Source organism: Eptatretus burgeri, chromosome 6, assembly GCF_056783735.1.
Source record: "Eptatretus burgeri isolate ZD-2024b chromosome 6, Ebu_testis_v1, whole genome shotgun sequence".
Lineage (NCBI taxonomy): Eukaryota > Metazoa > Chordata > Myxini > Myxiniformes > Myxinidae > Eptatretus > Eptatretus burgeri.
Genome location: NC_140966.1, coordinates 46,949,137 through 46,972,338, shown reverse-complemented (window position 1 = coordinate 46,972,338; position 23,202 = coordinate 46,949,137). Strand labels below are relative to the sequence as shown.

Sequence of the window (23,202 nt, the reverse complement as noted above, 5' to 3'; positions counted from 1 at the left end):
GAAAGAGCAAGAAGATTTAGGGAACATCAAGAGTTGGTTTCAAAAGTTGTAAAACAGCAGGAAGACATAAAGAAGAAACGCAGACAGAAACTAACGGGCGAAGAAGCATTTGAAAGAAAACAAGAGAAATTTTTTAAACCACTTTTAAAAACTTCCCAAGAAAAAATGAAAGATGTTTCCACAGTTCCCACAGTAGAATATACTCCTAAAAAACTTCAAATGTTAAAAGATTTCAGTCAAATGACGGAGGAAGAATTAGAGCATATTGGAGAATTAGAATATCATGATGAAGAATTATTTCAACAACTGGAAGAGATTAATCAACCCCTGATTATATTGTGAATGCTGTTCAAAACAATGAATATTCAGCGGATTCAAAAACCAAAGCAGGACTCATTCCAACAGAACAATCAGCAATATTTCATCTTGTTCAAGAAAAGGTATTGATATTTAATGATGAATTAAGGTTCTTGGGTTCTGCTCAACCCCCTGTTAAACCAACTCCGAGATTAATGTTTCTTCTCACAAAAGATGGAAGACAAGGTTCAACTGTGAGGGATGAATCAAAGTATATTGATAAACCATTGGATATGGAAAATAATGATGATAGAGTATATATTGATCTGCTGAACACTCTAAATTATAAGGTTATTCTTTCTGGTAAAAGTAGGAAGAATGAGAAGGAGAAACACATTATTCAGGCTTTAAGTATCCTTGGTTCAGGTGTTAGTTTTCTTCCAAATGACCCACCGCAATTATTTAATAGACTGTTATTGTTGTTCGGCAGTAAGAAGGCTGGAAATAACAATTGTTTTAATGAAGCATCAGCCATTTTAGAGCAGTTGATGAACATGAAAATAATTAATAAATATCAATATAAAGACATTTTATCTCATATTAAATAAGATGAGAAGCACAATCCTTAGTTTCAATTTCACAACAAGCGACCACACATCTTCATTCCCATACCCACTACAACTTGATCAACAAAAGAATATGAGGCATCTTTATTGTCCATGGAAACTTATAATACCTTATTTAATATAACCGAGACAAATGACAAGTTTAGTTATAATCCAGGAAGTGGATACAAAACGATAACAGTCTCACCCGGAGCATATGAGATTTCTCAAATATCTTCCAAAATTGCTCGTCTTATGAAAGAACAGGGTGATGAACCAAAAAATATTGTTATAAACATTCAAAAACATACTTCAAAATCAACGATTAAAGTTAAAAATAACTACAAGGTTGATTTCACAATTGATAATTCATTTAGAGAGTTATTGGGTTTCTCCTCAAAAAAGATTGAAACTAATGGGACGTTTTACAGTGATAGTCATTCAAATATCCTCAGGAATAAATTCAGTGTTAATTCACTGTGATTTGATTGATGGTGCTTATAATGATGGGAAAAAAACAAATACAATATTTTCATTCAGCGCATACTCAACCCCAATTGGTTATAAATTCAATATGGAACCTAAAAATTTGGTTTATCTCCCTGTGTCAGGAAAAACCATACACAGAGTAAATTTTAGGATAACCGACCAAGATAATCGTATGATTTCTTTTGATGGGGAAGTTATATCCATCAGAATTCACCTACGTGAAGTTTTCCAATAAATAAATACGATGGTTATTGTGAGGAAACACGAGTTGGGAAAATATAAAATAATTACAGGGGATGGGATGTTCCTTTCCCCATACTACAAGGGTGAAGGTATGTATCTTGGTAGAGCATACTATAAACCTAAGAGACAAAGGGGTGTTGGGCATCAATTTAGAGGAGATGGGATGATTGATACTCTCATGGGTATTGGTTCAACTATTCTTAAACATAAAGATCTAATTGGTCAACTGCTTCTGCTGTGGGAAATGTAGCAGGTGCTGTAAAGAGTATAAAAGATGCTCAGAAGGAATCTCATAAATTACAAGCAATAAAGAAATTAAGAAAGGCAAAACTCAGTTGTCCCCCCAAGAACGACAGAAAATAATTCAAATACTTGGATCAGGGTTTCAAAAGTTTTAACATCTTTTTTTTCCTAAATAAATACAAGTATGGAAGCAATTGATAGTATCTATGATTTGGATGACACTATTATTATCTCAAACTCCACTAAAAAAGAAGATTACTTCAAGGTAAATGCAATAACTGGAACAGACTGGAATACGAATGGTACAAAAAGTTTTGAAATAAATAATCAACAAACCTATTTGAATCTATCTGAAAGTTTCTTGTTGTGTAAATTTAAATTCACTAAAGCTGGGAATAACACAAACGCTACACTTGTAAATGATTTCTTCTGGAAAATGTTTGATAGTGTGCGTTTGTATATTGGAACACAAGAAGTTGAAGCGGTTGATTATGTCTCTGCTGTATCTGAAATGATAAAATTTACACTCTATACATTCAGTGATAGAATGGGAAAGGGGTCTGTCGAAGGTTTTATTCCTGATATGTCAACGGGAACAAACACAGACCCTGGATATACTCAAAGGAAAGGAATGTATAATGATGATACAAAAGCAGAAAATAGTTTTACTGTGGCAGTTCCTCTTAAAGGTATATTTGGATTTTGTGATCATGATAAAGTTCTGTATGGTCTTAAAATTAGATTTCAACTACAAAGGAATGATAATGAAAATAGATTGCTTTTTGGTGTTGGTAATGCTTTTGGTGATCAGAATAAATTTGTAATTGAGGAAATGAGTTGGTATATCAGTGAATATACTCCTAATCTTAAAACAGAAGAGATGTTGAATCGAAGACTTAACTCAAAGAAACCACTCAGTGTATCATACCTCAAAAGAAGATGTCAACACGTTAAACTCAATCAAACTACTTACACGTGGAATTTGGGTGTTCTGGAAGGAAAGCCACGATATCTGTGGATCATTTTTAAAAAGCCAGATGGTGATACTGCGACTGATAAGAATAATGCATTGAGTGATAATGCTAAGGTGAAACAACTTCGCGTTTCTCTAGATGGAACATTTTACCCACGAGATAGATTGGAAATTAATTGGGAAAAAATGATTTTGCTGAAGCATACAAGTCTTACCAAAAGGTGTGTGAAAGTAATGGAAATAAAGAACCTATTTTGGATATGACAGCATTTAAAAGTTTGTATACAATCTATGCGTTTGACCTGAGCGCTCAAAAGGAAACTATAAAGTCTAATCGAGTGGATACTTCCCTATACATTGAAAGAGGAGAGAGTGATGAAGTTGATACATATTGTTTGCTTTTGGAAGAAACAGAATTGCAGATTAATACAGATAATGGTGTGATGATTAGTCTCACATTATTTTTTGTTAAATAAATGAGTGGCAAAGTACCAACTGGGGTATATGTTAATCAAATCAATCTTCATAAACTATCATCTTGTGTTCAAAATCAAAAGCCTTGTACGATTAACGTTAATACAATTCAGAGAAAAGGAGCAGTAAGAATTGATGTTTTTCTCACAAGAGAACAGGTTAAAATCTTGAATGACACTGGCTCACTTAAAATTAAAATGACAAAACCAATGTTGAAAAAATATTCAATAAGAGAGACGAGTGGAGGATTTCTCCCATTTCTAATTCCTTTATTTGCTGGTTTAAGTGCGGTTGGAGCATTGACGGGTGGTATTTCAACAGCGGTGAAAACTGCCAACGAAAGGAAGGCTCAACTCCAGGCTCAAAAATAATTGGAAAGACATAACAAAGAGTTGGAGAAACAAATTAGTGGAAGTGGTGTAATTGTAGATTTTGCTGAAAAACTTGAAGGTCTGCCTGATAAAGTGAGATTGTTAGTTGGAGATATGCTTTCTTCTATAGCACAAGCAGGTGTAAAATTAATGAAAAGAGGTAATGGATTATATCTTTCTAATAAATAAATGAGCATTGATGAGTGGTTGAAAGAATTTGGAAAGAATACAACATCAAATTTACAACTTGTCAAATATTGTAAGAAATTAAAAATTCATAATGTGGTTATTTGTATGAGAGATGAATTAACAAATGTGCCGAAACATACAAAGAATATTATTATGAACTTAGAAGATAATAATGGGAACGGTTCTCATTGGGTTTGTATTTTTAATAGTCAAGACAAATATTATTTTGATAGTTTTGGGCTTCCACCACCTGTTGAAGTCATAAAATTCTTACAGAATGGTGTTTATCAAACATTTCAAGTCCAAGAATTAAATTCCAAGTGTTGTGGTCAATTATGTCTATATGTGTTATTTCAACTCAACAAAAATAAAAAATTTTATGATATTATTTTTAATCTAATATAAATGACTTATGTTGGTAAAGATGGTTCTATCTTTGGTGTATCTCAAGAACTGGATATTGATTTATCAAATTATTACACAAAGGCACAGGCTGAACGACATAAATATAATATAACCAAAAATATTAACATGAAAAATGCTTATAAATTAAAAAATTATCCAACCCCAACTGAAGCGAATGACTTTGTGACATTAAGTGATTTATCACAATATATATACTTAAATAAAACGGCTGTGTATTCCAAAGATACAGAAGTGTTGATATTATCTCCAGGTCATACAGAATTCACAGTTCGAATTAAAATAAATTTTTATAAAGAAGGGCGTATCGTTTGTATGAGAATAGAACAATGGGGGTATGATATGAATGATTTAGGGTATAATTGGTCATTTAAAATTAACCTCGAAGACCTGGAACAATTAAATCAGTCTCGTAAGGAAGAATATTATCCACTTGGTATCGAGAATGAGTTTTGTGGAAGCACGATTAGTGAACAACAAATAAAATAATTTAACAAGGGTAAATATAATAATCGTTTTGCCCTAGTTTATATCATGAAAACAGAAAAAAAACAGGATAATACATAATAAGTTAGGAAATACAAAATGATTTAACTATGGGTAGGTGTTTCGTGTCATAATATTATTCTAACATATATTTCTAATACATAAATGACGGCAAGAAGGCTTCAAGAAAATTATCATTTCTGTGTCCAAGCATACCTTCAAGAAAACGGTATTCGGTATTTTAATAAATATGTTCTACAACATAAGAATGAGGTATTTTCAATAAAAGATTGGCGTTATGCTGATGTTGATAAACCAACACTGGATTTAATTAGAATGTTAAATAATGAAAAAATTATAAAGTTAAGAAAACGTAAGGCTCTTTTAGAAACTCAAAATAAATTTTATTGGTTTCCTGTTGTAAAAAAAATTATTTTGGATACAGGAATAACAAGAAATCCTGATGAATATATGTATAATATTCTATGGGGTGTAAGCGATTCAAGGATAGTAAGGGATGAGGAAGGAGTTGAAGAAGAGAGGGAAGAGGAGGAAAGAGAGAAGAGAGAGAGGGAGGAGAGGGAGAAGGAGGAAAAGGAGAAGAGAGAGAGGGAGGAGAGGGAGAAGGAGGAAAAGGAGAAGAGAGAGAAGGAGGAAAGAGAGAGAATAAATAAATATCAAAATATAGAAACCAGTGAGATTCAAAAAAGAATAGGGGTATTACAGAAAATAACTCAACCCGCCGAGGAGGAAAACAAAGAATTGACAAGTCTATTTACAATACTTTCGACAAGGCTATCATCGAGAAGATATGTATTTTAATTCAAGTTTTTCATTTTTTTTTTTCTTAAATAAATGGAGGAGAGAGTGAAGGCATTTCTAAGGATTCTTTATGTTTTAAAAATTAAGATTCAAATGTGCATGTTGGAAACTAAAAAGGTTTTTGCACTCTGCAGGAATTTTTCTCATAAATAAATGAGTTATTGTCTCAAATGTAAAAAGAAAACTAATACTAAAAATATTTCATATATTAAAAGTAAAAATAACAGGGTTATACAAAAAGGTATATGTTCGGTGTGTGGTTCAAAAAAAAAATCAATTTATCTCCAAACACAAACTCGGAGGAGATATACAAAAGTTTTTATCAGGAAGTAAATTTACAACTACTGGAATACCAGGGGAATTACATCTTCCAGGGTATTCTTTCTGTGGTCCAGGCACAAACTTGGATAAAAGATTAGATGAGGCAGACAATCCTAAATCCTGGAGTAAGCCTATCGATAGAGTTGATGAAGTGTGCATTGATTATGGGAATACCACAACGTTGGAAGAAAAGCATGAAGCCGATAGAGAAATGTTGTATGATTTATCTCTGATACAAAATCCAACCTTGAGAGAAAAAGTTGATCGGTTCATTGTGAAGAAGATGATCAGTGCTAAATTGAAACTTGGACTTGGAAATTCAAAAAACTTATAGGCTCTAATGATTCCATTAAGACTGAAGAGCAATTAGCTGATGAATTACATAAACCAATATTCACAAAGTTTCAGAGAAGGAAAGTTTATTCTGAGCAAGTTGATTATATCTGGTCTGCTGATTTGATTGAACTCAATAATGATAAGGGGTACAAGTATGCTTTAACCGTTATTGATTTGAGGAGTAGATATGGGTGGGTTGTCCCTTTAAAAAACAAAACAGGTAATACTCTTATGTTAGCTTTTCAACAGATATTTAATAAAAGTAAGAGAAAACCTAAAAAATTGTGGACTGATGAGGGTAGAGAGTTTTATAACAAGACATTTATGAATTTTCTAAAAAATAACAGTATTACATTATACAGTACCTTTAATGAAGGGAAGGCAGTTGTTGTTGAACGTTTTAATCGTACCTTAAAAGAGAGACTATATAAAAAATTCACACAACTCGGTTCACAACAATGGTCATCTTTTATTCAGGGTATTGTGGATAAGTATAATGACACGATTCACACGGCAACAAATATGAAACCATCAGAAACATTTACAAAATTAAAATATGAAAAAGAGATTAATGCCAGAAAACCTAAGTTCAAAGTTGGTGATATCGTAAGAATATATAGGTGGAAATCTCATTTTGAAAAAGGTTATATGAAAAGATGGACCAACGAGTTTTTTTTTTAAATTGTTGATGTAATAGATACGGTTCCTTGGACTTATAAGATATATGATTTGGAAGGGGAAGAGATTTTAGGTTCATTTTATTCACAGGAATTACAAAAGACAAAGATAAATTGAAATTTTTTGACTCCGCCCCTTTTTGACTCCACCCACACAAGCCCCGCCCACACAAGCCCCGCCCACACAAACCCCACACAAACCCCACCACACACAAACCCCCACAAGCTCCAATAAATTGAAATTTTTTGACTTCGCCCCTTTTTGACTCCGCCCACACACGCCCCTCCCACACACGCCCCTCCCACCGGCGCCCCGCCCACACAAACCCCACACAAACCCCACACAAGCTCCACACAAGCTCCACACAAAAACTCCACACAAGCTCCACACACACAAACCCCCACACAAGCTCTACCCATATTCATCATATTCACATAATTAGTGATTAGTTAATTAGTTCCCCACACACACAACATGTTTATTTAATTAAAAAATTATCCACCCATCCACACAAGCTCCACTCATCCACCCATCCCCCCATCTCTCCACCCATCCATTTATCCACACAAACCTCATCCACATAAGCCTCATCCACATTCACCCCTCCCACACAAGCTCCACCCACATAAACCCCTGCCCACATAAACCCTGCCCACATAAACCCCTCCCACATAAGCCCTGCCTACACAAGCTCCACACAAAAAGTCCACACACATAAACCCTGTCCACATAAACCCCTCCCACACAAGCTCCACCCACATAAACCCCTCCCACACAAGCCCCACCCACACAAGCCCCACCGAAGCCCCGCCCACACAAGCCCCACCCACACAAGCCCCTCCCACACAAGCCCCACCGAAGCCCCGCCCACACAAGCCCCGCCCACACAAGCCCCACCCCCTCATCCCCCCTGTGCGCCCCCATCTTTGACCCACCACCTCCCTCATCCCACCCCCTTCCCCACACACACATGGGGAGGGGAGGGATGGGATGAGGGGTGATGGGTCATTGGGGAGCGCACCTACCCCCCCCACCCCTCCCTCTCGTTCATGTCTTGGTTCTCTTCTTTTAATTTAGAATCAAGTAATTGTAAACAAAACAAATATAATTTATTAATATTGAAAATATTAAATATTCATTTGCGAGAATGTATAATCTTTCCCAGCAATCTTCTTCAGATGTCTTGTGATTTCGAAACTCAGACACCATATTCTGTTTTGAAACAAAAAGTGGATAATAATTAGGTTTTATAAAGATAATTACATGGTAATATGAGTAAGCCTCGTTGACCACTGAATTAACACACCAGGAGCCTGTCATCCTTTCAAGGTCAATAAAATGAATTCCAGTGTACTGACAAAACCACGTCCAAACTAATGATGCAACCAACATAAGGCGACATTCTAAAGAGAGAGTGATATTAATAATAATTCAGAAATATTTACCTCCAGAAAATCATTTGTTGTACGAGTGATATTAATAATAATTCAGAAATATTTACCTCCAGAAAATCATGTGTTGTACAAGATTGCTTCAACAGCTGATGTTGTGCGATAGTGCTGAAAAAAAATAATAAGTCAAGGGTATAGATGAAGAGACAGACAGAGAGAGATACAAACAGACAGGGAAAGCAACACACACACACACACACACACACACACGCACACACACACACACATACACACACACATAGACACACACACACACGTGTCTCACCATTGGTTTAATTCATTCGAGATCAGAGACCAGTCATTATAAATCATTGACCTCTTCAATAAGAGCAGAGAGAGGTAGGTAGAAAGACAGACACAGAGAGAGAGAGACACACACACACGTGTCTCACCATTGGTTTAATTCCTTCGAGATGAGAGGACGTGATAAGACTTCATACCACTCATTGTAAATGTCTTTCAATTCTCTTCTAAAATCATTGATCTCTTCAATAAGAGTATTAATGTCATGCACCACGTCGTGATATGTAAACTCAATTTCTCCCAATGACCTGTCAGGGAAAAAATATATATATCAGAATTATCATGATTTAATTAATAATCATTTGCTTCATCGTTCAAAGAGAAAACCATACACAAACTCACCAACTCTGTAGTGAGCTGTTGTCTTCATCGGAAGAAAGATCGTCCATGTCTCAGTTGTAAAAATGAAAATCCCGTCTGGCAGAAACTTTGTCTGGCGAATCACTTATAAAGCAACGATGAGGAGATTGCTTAATCATTGGGCGTGGCCACAGGAAATGACAAGCTTCTCTTAATGATCTCATCTGGCCACCGCCCGAGTTGCAAATCATTTTTGTACATAAACCACGCCATAAAAAATGGTTTTGATTCAAATGTTTTCAGTTCGTGTTCTGAGATAAAATATAAACACGAGACCTTGTCTCACAGAATAGTTCCTATTTTTTCAGAGCATGACAGTCCAAAACCACTTCCTCATTCACACAGCACGACCGTGTCAAAAAAAACACTTCCTCATTTTCACGGCATGAACTGAAAACATTTGAAACAAAACTTTTTTTATGGCGTGGTTTATGTACAAAAATGATTTGCAACTCGGGCGGTGGCCAGATGAGATCATTAAGAGAAGTTTATCATTTCGTAATGGCACAAAAGGGGTATCTTAAAAAATATAAAGATTCAAATGTTTTGTTTTTCAATATTTTAGATGGGGATTATTGTGCAAAGAAAATTAAACTATTGAAGGAATTTGAGAATGAACAAATGTTTATAGGTTCAATGAGTGAGCTAAACAATATGCATTGGTTATTTGATAAAGAGTGCCCCGAGGCTTAGACGTTTCAGATATTTCTTTAGAATCACCTTTAACAAATCTTTATCTTGTTGTATGGGTTATTTGAATAGAGAGTGTCCCGGGGCTTAGACGTTTCAGATATTTCTTTAGAATCACCTTTAACAAATCTTTATCTTGTTGAATGGGTTATTTGAATAGAGAGCCCCTAGGTTAAAAGGGGAGACAAATAAATATACCTTGGGCTAAAAAGGGGATTTATTTTTTAGGGGAAAAAAAAAAAGAAAAATTTCATGGCTGAAAATCCCCCATTCATTTACATGGGGAAAAGTGAGCCAGAACCAGTATTCTTTACCTACTGATGTGGTGTTCTACATATGCAATTATGACATCATAATGAGGGCACTTATGGCATCATAAAAAAAATCACACTCATTCCCCATGAGGAGTACTTGCTCTGTGCCATGTTTCAAATTTTTCCATTGTGAGGTTTCAGAGATACAGAGGTCCAAAGTTTTTGCGATTTCTCCAATATGGCTGCCATACCATGTGACATATGGCATCATAATTATCATTAAAACATTCTACATGAGTAGTCGCAGCAATGTTGAAAATTTTGTCTCAATCCGACAAGCAGTTGCGGAGAAAAACATGAAAGTTCTGTGCGGAGAAACAGACAGACAAACAAATGGACCCAAATGCAATACCCTCTCCGAATCCTTTGGCGAGGGTAAACATGTTTACATTTTCATCTTTTGGTTCACGAAAAAATATTTTCATGAAAAAAATAAGTGACCACTGTATTCGTTATTGTTGTCTGTCTGTCTGTCTGTCTGTCTGTCTGTCTGTCTGTCCCGAGCATAGCTCCGTGGGTTTTGATCCGATCCTGATAAAAGTTTGGTGGGAGGTTTATATCATGATCTAGTTTTTTTTTTTTTTTGTATACCTTGGTCGAGGCTCGTATGAGAGCTAACACACAACTCACAGCAAGGAGGCATGAGACAAGAGGGGTGGGAGTGGAAGGGACAAAACAGTGGGGAACAGACACATTAGGTGAACTGTGGAAGGGAGAGGGATGGGGATGGGACGGGGAACATGGCGAAGAGAAGATGGACATTACAGGGACTTTCAGGAAGGAAAGCAGGGGAATTGAAGGAAGTGGGCTTGGGTGGATTATCGGGGGTAGAAAAGATCGAGGATTTGGATGGGGGAAGATAAGAGGTGGTGGTGAACAGCTGTTTTGAAAGCCTGGAGGGAAGAATAGGAAAGAATAGAGTGAGGAAGTTTATTCCAAAGGCGGGAAAAAAGAGGAATGAAAGAGTGAAGATGAGCAGTGATTCGTGATTTTGGTAGTTTTACCAGAAGGGGGTTGTTGGCGGACCTTGAGCGCCCTGTGGAAATGTGGTGGGGACAAATCGCAGAGAGAGCAGGGGGGCAAGGCTGGAGAGGAGTCAGTAGAAGACAGAAAGACCACCGACCAACCTGCGGTGATTGAGTGAGAGGCCCAAAGACTCAGCTTCATTGCGGGAGATGCCGATGATCTTAAATGCCCTGGTTTCGACAGCGTGAAGCCGAGAAAGGTGGGAGGCAGGAGCACCAGCCCAGAGGGGAGAGCAGTACTCCATCAGGCTACGGACAAAAGCTTTGTAAGTGGTCAGGAGCTCAAGAGGGCCGAGGAAGGACTTAGCACGACGGAGGATTCCCAGTCGGCGACTGGCTTTTGAGGCGAGGTTGGAAATGTGACTTTCCCAGGAAAGGTCATGGCAGATAGTGAGACCTAGAAGCTTGAAAGAAAATACTTCTTCCAGAGGATTGTTGAGAAAGTGGATGGGGGGGTTTTGTAAACGGTCCTTTCGAAGAGACATAGTGAGAGTGTGAGATTTGTCTGGATTGAAAGACATGTTACACGTGTTGGACCAGTTTGTGATTTTATCCAGATCTGCAGTGAGCTAAGAAGCTGCTGCTTGCCGGTCTGAGGGATGACAAATGGTACGGCAGAGGGTGGAGTCGTCGGCAAAGCGAAATAGAGGATTTTCCAGAGAGTCCGAGAGATCATTGATGAAAACCAGAAAAAGAACAGGGCCCAGAACGCTACCTTGAGGAACTCTAGCCTGCACAGGAAGAGGGGATGAAAGAACTGCATTTAGGGCCACACGTTGACTGCGACAGGAGAGGAAGTCTGCGAGCCATGAGTGGAGATGGCCTTGAATACCATGGGAAGAGAGTTTGGTGAGTAGGACACTGTGCCAGACTGTGTCAAAAGCACGTGATATGTCCAGGGATACGGCTCGGATTTCCTGTCTGGCATTGAGGACCTCCATCCATTGATGGGAGAGCAGAAGCAGCATATCCAGGGTAGAGTGACCTGGTCTGAAACCAAATTGATGATTGGAAATCAAACCATTGGAGAAGAGTAAGGATTTCATGTCTGAAGCGATGATGGATTCCATCACCTTGCTGATGATTGGGAGAAGGCTGATTGGTCTGTAGTTACAGGGATCTGTTTTTGCACCTTTTTATGCAGGGCAGTGATGTTAGCAGATTTCCAAGCAGGTGGCAGATGACCTTGGGCAAATGAGAGGGTGAATAGAACAGAGAGAGGGTGAGCAAGAGCAGAAGAGCAGGCTTTGAGGACACGTGGGCTGATGCCGTCTGGACCGGTTGCAGAATCTGACTCGGTTTGAAAGCAAGCTCTCCACCTTGTCAGGAGAAAAGGATACAGAGTCCAGGGACAGTTGGGTGCGACTGGGTAAAGTGGGTAGAGATAGTGATGGGTTTAGGACACAAGATTTAGCTGCAAACACCGAGTTTAGACATTCAGCTTTATCACGTGTGGAATCAGCAGTGCGGCCATTTGAGGTAAGGGAGGGGATGGAGGGGGAACATACACCAGAAACAGATCTAGTTGTGTTTTCCTGAAAATGGGCGTGGTGCGCCAATTATTGGCGGAGCCACGCCCAAAAACCGTGTTTTTAGGGGGAAGCCGATTTCAATTTGCATCTTCTCCTCGGGGGTTTGTCGAATCTGACGGGTTTCGGTATTTTGTTAGCCCAATGGCACCTGCATAGCACCACGGAGCTCGATTTTTCATTTTCATCCCAATGTCATGGTCACAAGGTCACGAACTTAGAAAATTGCGAATTTTGACATAAAAATTTTTTCTTCTCCAAGGGGTTTGTCGAATCTGGCAGGGATTTCGGTATTTGGTTAGCCCAATGGCCACCTACATAGCCCCACAGGGCTCGATTTTTCATTTTTGTCCCAAGGTCAAGGCCACAAGGTCACGGACTTAGAAAATTGCGAATTATGTTTTTAGGGGGTAGCCGATTTCAATTTGCATCTTCTCCAAGAGAGTTTGTCGAATCTGGCAGGGGTTTTGGTATTTGCTTAGCCCAATGGCACCTGCATAGCCCCACGGAGCTCAATTTTTCATTTTCTTTCCAAGGTCAAGATGACAAGGTCACGAACTTAGAAAATTGCAAATTTTGACATAAAAATCCATCTTCTCCGAGGGGTTTGTCGAATCTGGCAGGGATTTCGGTATTTGGTTAACCCAATGGCACCTGCATAGCCCCACATAACTCGATTTTTCATTTTCGCCCCAAGGTCAATGTCTCAAGGTCACAAGGTCACGAACTTAGAAAATTTCGAATTTTGACATAAAAATCATACGACCGCTCAAACTTTGAGAGCAAGGATGACAATATTTTTTATGCATAATCTTGAGGTCATTCTTCACCTAAAGTCTTGAAACCATTTTTCTCTATCTCGAACACCTTGCCCGTGGCACCCCCTTCAAGTTTGTTTTTACGCTGATTTCATCAAAGTATGGATAATCCAAGGAGTATGAAATGCCATATAGCCTATATGACGTTATATTGTTCCTGGAATGTTCCAGAGGAAGTTTTGCACCAAAGGTCATAATCCTTGACTTTTAAAGTTCACAAAGGTCAAATTTTCAGAGTTGTTGGAATCAGACCGGGTTTTCGACCTTCTGCGACGAACTAACTCCAATAAGCTATAGCACATATCCTGTTTCCTTATTTTAATGTCCACAACATTGTTTTGTGACCTTTAAAGGTTATGCAAAGGTCAAATTTTGAAAGTTGTTCAACGAAACCGGGTTTTCGAAATTTTGCAGCTAATAACCCGTCACTCGTACCACATCATGCTGATCATTTTTATAACTTGGTCAAAAATTATCCCATTGTCTCATCCTTGACTTCTGAAACAATCTACATCATCCAATACCGCTCGTGAACCATCGTCGTCTTCAGACTTGTCTTCATTTATTTTCCTTCAATACCATTCATTTTGCCACAGTAAATATCAGACTTTATTTTTATTATATCATTGAACTCGTGTGTCTGTGTCTTCCATGTAACCCTCTTCCCACCACCAATCCATTTTAATCCCACCCCCTTACAATCAGTTTTTCCTCTCCTTCCACTACATCATCTTAATTTAATTGAGAATCCAAATCTGCAGCAAATCTACCATGTTAATATAAATGCTTCTTTATTTGTATGAGCTGGATATAAACATCTTGTGTTCATAATTCTGCAAATATTTTCCAAGCTTTCCTTGACAAAGATAATTTTGATGGCAGCAACTAATTCATTTCAAACTCACATAGTTGTTATAAGACAAACTTTTCTTATCCTGCTTTTATATATTTAATGGCTGCAACTTTTAGAAACAGAAACGGAATTGGTATTTGTTGCTGTGTTGAATATTTTGGACAGATTTAGCTTATATTGGCTTTAAAAGGGTTGAAATGTCCAATTGATATGCTCAGTTTATTGTTTGTACACTCCACTCCCAACACTCAATCTCTGACTAAACTCTTCCTGATGAATGCCTCCCTTTTCAACCATTATGGTGATTTATGCATGAACTATTTTTCCTTAAGCCAACCTCCCCCCTCCTCTCTTTCTCTTTCCACATGTATTTTTATGATTATGAGCTCTCAATGTCAGTAATAGCTTTACGTTTCTTTAATGTGTACAATCGGTGGGAGAGAAAAAGCAATAGAAGGGGCTGATTGTGGAAGTGAATCTTGGGAATTTTTTTTTAAAGGTCATCGTGGTTATGGGAGGAAAATAATGGGAGAACTATGGCTGTCAGGTTTGGGGAGGTGGGGAGGATGGTTGGTAGAGGTTGAAAGAAAGGGGGGGAGAAGAATCTCATTATTTATGTACATTTTGCTATCAACATGTGCTAAATGGTGCTTTTTTGTCTCTTCTTGTTTCAGGGACTTGTACAAGCGAAAGTAAGTTTATTCTTTCATTTAATTGTTAATATTTTGATTACGTTTTGTGCTTTGATTTGTTTTGTTTTTTTTGTTATTGATAAGACCAAATGTAATGTTACATCATGTGTTTACATTTGCATCGATCACTACTTTAAAGTGTGGGGAGAGGGAGGGGGGGCAGGGGTGGGACATTGCAAGTGCAAATCGCAGAGCCAATAGTGAGTACCGTGCAAGTCCAGCCCCTGCAAATTGTCGTCGTTCCGCATCGCCAGTCGTGTCGTATCAACCGCTTTGCAAGAATCTCGCCGAGCCACTCAATAAGCGGAACAAGCGATTCAGAGAGGTGCTTCATTATGTAAACAAACATGACCACCGTAGTCGGACTCATAATGATCCTACAGCTAATGAAATGTTCAGAGGCATACCATTGTTATGTATATCCATATTATTATTGAAATGTGCATTTCATACTTTTATTATTATTTCTACTTTCCATTGCAATTCTTCAAAATCGACAAACATGCAACCCCCCCCCCCCACCCATTTCCAAAATGCACAGTGATAAAGGTCCACAGATAAGCTTGTCAAGGGGCTCCTTCTGAATCCCCATTTCTTTATCTTTCTTTTCTTCTTTCTCGTACTCTGTAGCCTCTGCTGACACAATAAATTGTTTTTATGGACGTTATCACACAAGGATCGAGTAAAACAGAAAATGACGGCCCAGAGAGCATTTTCTCGAGTACCACGATAACATTGTTTACATGGAGACCGCCATGTTGTTAAGTGGTGCTGAGCACTCCGTTCTGTTGGAGTGCTTGTTTGAGCGGTTTGAATCAAACAAGCTGCTTGGCAAGCGATAGCAAGCTGATTGCTGATGAAACACATCCCTGGTGTTGGTATAATGCAGGCATGATGGGCTGAATGGCCTCCCCTTGGTCTGATTTCTTTGTTAAATAGATATAAATTTAAAAGTTAATCACCGACAGCATTAATCCCTTCCAATGTTTATCATTTATCAAGTTGGGCAGAATGGATAAACAAACACCAGAGGCTTTTCCACGGGTGGAATTGGATTAGTTCGCGGTCTGGACTGATGATGCCTGCGGTCTGGATGTGGATCACGGTCCGCCATTTGAAGACCCTTGGCACTCATTACACATTCATCTCCGATGCAGCAATGACTAATTAAATTTTTCTTCCCTGAAAATTCCACTATGGGCAAGCAAAGAGGCTCTGTTGGAAGAGAACTTGAAACAACACAGCACTGCAGGAGAAATGCCTTTCAGTATCAGGACTCACGCACAAATGGTACATTTTATTTATTTATTTTTCTGTGGATGCGCACCATGCAGTACGTACTTTCTCCAACTAATGAAATCCAACACGTGTATAAACAGATACCGGTCTCTTTTATGAAATCCTGCCTACCAGCACAGTATTGATTTAAGAGATAACTTATTTAGGGAAAGTTAAGATTGATTTGTACATAATTACCTCCACCACCAAAGGTGGACAGAGGTTATGTTTCCATCTTGTTGGGTCGCCGAAATAGGTGACCCTTATTGTCAGTAATTCTGTCTGTTTGTTTGGATGTTTGTTCGTTTGTCATCAGCATAATTGGTAGTAAACATGGGCCGATTTTGACCAAACTCGGGTGGTACGTACATCTTATGACCTAGTGCTTTGGAAATTGTGATGGTTGCTAGGGACGCTTTGGTTCCTTAGCAACAGCAGAAAAACCTTCAAAATCGGTACAGTTCATGTGAAATCAATTCCGAAAGCCATTATCCCATGTAGGCTGATGAAATTTGGCATGCATCATCTACAGGTGATGCTCTACCAAATTTATTCCGGTTTTTGTGATATATGTAATTGTTTACCCGCAGCGCCCCCGACAAATGGGGTATGCCCGAAAATTGAAGGCCCCCTAGCGACCAGGTGAGTGCATCGATCCGAATGAAACTTTGCAGGTTCATAGCACGCAATGAGTACTACAACTTTGCCTCAGGACATATTGACCGATATAACTTAGGTCAGGGGTCAAAGGGCAAAAATCGATAATATGCGAGAGCTGGAGGTGCCTTCGCGCCAAATGCTACCCCTCCTCGGGTTATGGTCAGATGGTCATGAAAATTCACACTAATCATCTGGAATGCATTGTGCACAAACGATCAAGCCGGATCTTCGATTTATATCTTTGTTCACCCACAGCACCCCCTCGAACTTTGGGGATTTCCGATATCAAACCGCATTTTCGGTACTTTTCATTCAAATTGATACTGAGTAGTTATCAGTAGATGGAACTCGATGAGATTTGGGATGTTTAATCTTAAGGTGATTCTCTATCCGCTATATGACATCCATTTTTTCTATATCTTATAGTTTCCAGATGGTGACCCTCTCGACTTGGGTGTCCGAGGGCCATTGAGCATTCCCGCTGAAAATTCAAAGTATACTTGCTCCAAGTTGGTTGAACCGAATCGAATGAATCTTTACATGCTTATAGACCGTAATGAGTACTACAACTTTGCTCATTTGCATAATGACCTATCTCGAGTAGGTCAGGGGTCAAAGGTCAATCAGTGCATTTTTCTGGCGAAATTACCATTCAAATCCCCCTTGCTCCTACACGGGTTAACCGATATGAATGAAAGTTCATAGGTACAGAGTACTCAATGGGTACTACAACTTTGCTTCAGGACATATTGACCTTTCTCGCCTAAGTCAGGGGTCAAAGGTCAATGAGTGCATTGTACGGGCAAAATGACCATTCAAAGCCTCCTTGCTCATACACGGGTTAACCGATTTGATTGCAATTTCGTAAGTACTTAGTACTAGATTAACTCAAATCAGGGGTCAAAGGTCATCGGATGCTCGGCGACCCATGGCCGCCTACCGGCTGGTATTGTTTGTTTGTTGTCAGCAGGATATCTCAAAGTTTTGTATGGATTCAGACGAAATTTGGAGGGCAGGTTGGGTTTGTGACAAGGAGAAATTGATTCGATTTTGGTGAGGATTCAGATCCAATGATTTTTTGAGTGATTCTTCACCATTGAGTGACAGTGTCAAAAATGATATATAACACGATGTAACAAAAAGTTTCGGGCAGTTTTGGACGAAACAAAACGAGATGGATGAGTTGGGTAAGTGACAAGAACAAGCCCATTATATTTCTGTTCAGGTCCTGATCCAGATCCAGCCCATCAGTGGGATACAAAACGTAAACTATTCAGCCTGGCAGAGTTATGCACTCTACCGAGTGCCATTCCAGTTTGTTAATGCATTTTGAGAACATCCTGCATCTGGGTCTGTGTGGATTGTACAGAGCAACATGTTGTGTTATATTTGAGCAAAAAAGGTGGGGGGATAATCGATATTGTGACGTCCACGGGACTTGAACAGCCCCGCCAACGTAGAATGAGCCGAAATGATGGAGGCGGTTTATTTATTTATAACCCAAAGGTGGCGGTTCTAATCGCTCCACCGCAAACGGGACGAGGAAGGTGGCACGAGTCGCTTTTCACCGAGTTGATAACGTTTATTCCTCTAACCAGAAATAACAAGACTCGGCAAGAAGAGGGATCCGGGGCGATTCGATGGGATGGTGTGGGATCGGGCGTGGGGAAAACACAGACAATTCCAATGAATATACAAATCTCAAACCCTTTAAGGCGCCAGGTACACACACACACACACACACACACACACACACACACACACACACACACACACACACACACACACACACACAAAACGTAGCTATTCCTGGTGGTCAGGCTGGACCGTGGTGTGGACGCAACAGTCCCTGGATTGGCGTCGGACGAGCTGGCCTTGCTCTCGTCAGGGGGGCAGGAGAAACCGTGGTGCTGTCGACCTCCTGGTCTTGGCCCAAATCTGCTCACAGCCGCCAGGGAACCAGCTCCGGCGCCAAACCGCGAGCAGGAGAGGGAGGCAGGTCCGCCCGCCGTTCGACCCCGTACTCCGAGCCAGCAGAACCCCAGAGCCAACCAAGGTGAGGCACGAGGCTCAGCAAGGCTACAAGACATGAAGAAACCAGGGCCGAATCAGTGCAACAACAAGCACGCTCCCAGCACAACAACCTCCACCCCAAAAAACGGTCTTTCTGTCCCGATCTTCTTCCTCTTCCTTTTCGACCCCGAACAGAACCTTTTTATCCTCCCGTCCTCGTCACTTCCAATCGAGCTGTTTTATTGGCCCACCGCCGTCGCCTTCCGCCAATCATGATCACGAGGCGGAGCCATCCGCAGCACTGTCCTGTGACGTCACGGCAAGCCTCCAGAGAATACTAAAAGGGGTTTACGCAGACACACTTACCCTATCCCGTATCCCTATCTAATTACGTGACAATTATCATTTCCCCCTTGAAGAAATGGACATTTACTAGACAACTTATCACCACTGAATTGCTACTTATTACATCGAGATCCTGGTACACTCGAACAGCATGGCATACCTAATTAAACATCCTAATTACCCTTTGAATGCGTACCCCCCCCTCAAACGTAACACTGCCCCCTCCTCTGGTACCGCAGCTCCTGCAAGGTATATCACAGGCGCTACCGTACCAGCCTTAACACTTACTGACTCACACCTATTTAACCTAACGAAATAAAGTAGGAGGGGCAATGGGCAGCGAGTCGCAGCTAAGTTACCTATCCTGCTTAATGTACTACCCCCTTATGGCCTTATCCTCACCTAAACAATCATTCATTTTTTTTATTTTTTTATTTTTATTTTATCACATGAGAGCACTGAGCGAAGTTGCACTCCATCCTCTGGATCATCGCTCTTGCCCAGCACTCTTCCAGTGATCTGGGGAGGGGAAACAAAAGGTTCCACAAAAACACAACACTTATACTTTACATTCCGACTCGAAGCCTTAACGACACTATTCATGGGATATTTACACTTGACCGCCTCCCCCACTGGATGCTAATAGACCCAGCGTTACCTGGGGAGCCAATTTTCAAATTTGCTTGCCCCAAAATTATGCGGACATCATGCCCTTGCTGCACATGTCAAGTTGTGCGGGATCGAGTGGGACTCACACATCTTCACAACACTCACACCATGGTAATCATCACATTTCTAGGTCATGGTCCCCATTTTAATGATGCAGGCTGAACCCCGTCATGGCCGTGGGGTGGGTTACCACAAGATGATGGGGGCATCTCAGGTGCAACCATGCCCACAGGTAAGCTTTAGTCCAACCCGGACGTTTCTCCGCCCCGTTCCCTTTGATTCCCACCCCCCCTGGTAGCCATCAGCTCTAACTCCGTACAACACACTGGAAGGGGTCTCACTGGCTCCTCTGGCCTTCCTGGGTCGCCAAGGTCCTACCCGCCTTGGTCGCCCAACCAGACCCTCTCCCAGTTGCCTCCAGACACTGTCACCGTTAGCCACCAGGGGTGAATCTCCTTGAAGGGGGGGTCGCAATTCCCGCTCACCGTGAGCTTCAGCAATCCCTGTGGACAAGCACATCATCCCCACCCACAAAACCCACATGACTCCCCCACCCCATCGGCCTTACATGTGACACCTGCATTTCTAACACTTCACCGACCATGACCTTCCCTGTTACCACACCATGTCCAATAAAAAATCAACGTGTGCACCATACATTTCACTTCTTAACTTGAAACAACTCACACAGCACTTCTCACCCGATCCACGCACCAGCCATTGGACAGCCACTTGTGCCCGCTTTGTTACCAATTACCCACTGTCCCGATTGTCACTCTAAAACCCAGCAGCACTTACAAACCCATGCCAATTTTTCCACAATTCACTTTTTTCACCAAAGGAGGCACTTCGCCACAATCTCAGCAGCCGAGCATGGCCGTATATGCTCAGCCCAATCTAGTCTCCCCGACCCCCGACAGTGATCTCCGGACCCGACCTATGAAAGGGCACCTCGGATAGACCTGGCGGTTCAGCAGGAGGATTCACCCTCTCCGAGTCTAAAAGTCTATTGAAGGGTCCCTCTATCGCCGGGTACTGGCAATATCGTTGCATGTGTCCTCTTCGCCCGCACCGGAAACAACTCCCCATAAAAGGCCCCCGTGAGTATCGGTGAAATGTCTCTTCCGGTTCCGGACCCCCTCGGCCATAATCAAATTGCTCTTTTGGCTGGGCTGGACCCCGCCGCTTTGGCACACCAACTACCGAATTACCCTTTATCAAACTTGACAGTTTCTGGCAAATTTCCTGAAACATTTGGGTCATGCCAATTTCTCCCAGCCCCCCTCCCTGATCCTGAATCTCTGCCTGTCGGATCGTCACCGATGGCCTCTCGGGCACCCGACCCGGCCGACTCCACGAGGCCAGCCTGGCTGCGCACTCAGCCGCTCGGTGAATGGTGGGTGGATCCTGTAGCTCCACTAGCGCTCGGACCTCAGGGTCAGGAAGAGCAGCTAAAAATTTCTCGAGTGCCAGTCTGTCCCATGCCTCCACTGTAAGGTCCCGATACACGATCCTGACTGATTGGTAAATGTCCTGTGCCAGCTCCTGCACTGTCTCACCCGGCTTTAATCTGCGGTGCTGGAGCTGGGCCCGCACCAGATCACAGTTTGCCGCGAACCCAAACCGACGGCTCAACGCCTCGCAAATGTGGGAGCTGGTCAACATCCCCTCCACGATCACGTTCAACACATCTGCGGCTGGTCCCCGCAACGTTGCCACCAAATTCCTGTACGTTCCCGCTCATTCCACCCGTTTAGTCGGGAAATGCACTCAAATTGCGTCAGAAAAGCTTCAAGGCTCCCTGACCCTTCAAAATTTACCAGGGGGATCACTTTTACGGTGGCCCGCTTCTCAGTTTCTCCCTTGTCCGAATCCAGCCCAGGGATCAAACACCCTTGTGGCTGCGTATCCAATTTTGGAGCCCACTGTGGCCAACGATGTTTTGTGGTGAGGGTCTCATGGGTCAATTTTGCCTCCTGTTCCAAACGTTGAATGGACCGATTCACCTCTTCCCGCAGGATCTTCTGGGCCCGCACAACCTCCTCCAAGGCTCCGTCGCGAGTTTGTAGCTGCTCCTCAACCAAGCCGGACACTCTACTTACAAAAGACGGCTCTACCAGGCCTTTATCCAAGACTTCATCTTGGCTCATAATTTTATCTTGATCGTCCAAACGAGCCTCCAATCCTTTTACCTCCTCCGCCAAATTCATCCCTTGCTTCCTCAGCTCTCCCCACTCTTCAACTTGCAGCTGCATACGAGCATCCACACAGGCATGATGACGTTCCAGGCTTTCATCCACTTTATCAACCCGAATGTTCGTTGCATCAATTTTATCTACCAATTTTTTCCATATATTTTCCCCCTCCAATGTAATTTCTACCTTTGTTTCCTCCAATCTATCCTCGAATTTGCTTTGTATTTCTCCCAATTTAACATCCACACACTCCTGCATCTCAGTTTTCATTTTCTCCATCTTTTCCCCCAATTCATCCCTCATTAAATCAATCCGTGCACCCAACTGTTCCCTCATTACCCCCAATTGATCTGTCATTTCTGCCCCCTGTGCCGTCATTTGTGCCGTCATTTCTGCCGTCATTTCTGCCCTCTGTGTCACGAATTGATTTGCCATTTGTACCGTCATGTCCCCTATTAAACGTTCCAACAGTGTCTGGATCGTCATCGCACCGGTTTCCGGCGCTGCCGGCCTCGTTACGGGCGATGAAGCACGGTCCACGCTTGGAATGGGGGAGGTTCCAACCCTACCCCCGTCTCTTCCTTCTTCCCCCGACTCGCTGCCAGACACGTGGCCTTCCTCCTCAAACATCTGCACATCCGCCATGGTGCAGAAGTCCCGTTTGCCGCCAATTAATTTAAATTTGAAAAATCCCGCCAAAATTTTCCCGCGCTCGCGCGCTTTTCTGTAGTAATTTTATATTCCAATTCGTGGCGAGATTCTAATCTTGGTATATTCTCCCGATACCAAATATAATTTAGAGGTGTTCGAACATCCAACACCCTGACACCAATGTGACGTCCACGGGACTTGAACAGCCCCGCCAACGTAGAATGAGCCGAAACGATGGAGGCGGTTTATTTATTTATAACCCAAAGGTGGCGGTTCTAATCGCTCTACCGCAAACGGGACGAGGAAGGTGGCACGAGTCGCTTTTCACTGAGTTGATAACGTTTATTCCTCTAACCAGAAATAACAAGACTCTGCAAGAAGAGGGATCCGGGGCGATTTGACGGGA

The 23,202-nt window shown here is 41.3% G+C and overlaps 1 protein-coding gene and 1 long non-coding RNA gene across 3 annotated transcripts in view; one reads left to right on the top strand and one right to left on the bottom strand.

Moving 5' to 3' along the window:
• Nucleotides 1-23,202, top strand: part of LOC147024696 (uncharacterized) — a 127,941-nt gene that overhangs the window by 60,454 nt on the left and 44,285 nt on the right. For both annotated transcript variants that reach the window (XM_085884843.1, XM_085884842.1), the window contains exon 5: nucleotides 14,968-14,985. In XM_085884843.1, coding sequence (XP_085740969.1) covers nucleotides 14,968-14,985 — 18 coding nt within the window. The remainder of the gene's footprint in view (nucleotides 1-14,967; nucleotides 14,986-23,202) is intronic.
• On the bottom strand, nucleotides 8,043-8,923 carry LOC147024697 (uncharacterized). The gene is made up of 3 exons (XR_015059160.1): nucleotides 8,794-8,923; nucleotides 8,452-8,509; nucleotides 8,043-8,162 (listed from the first exon to the last, which is right to left on the bottom strand). It is a non-coding gene; the product is annotated as an uncharacterized LOC147024697 (long non-coding RNA).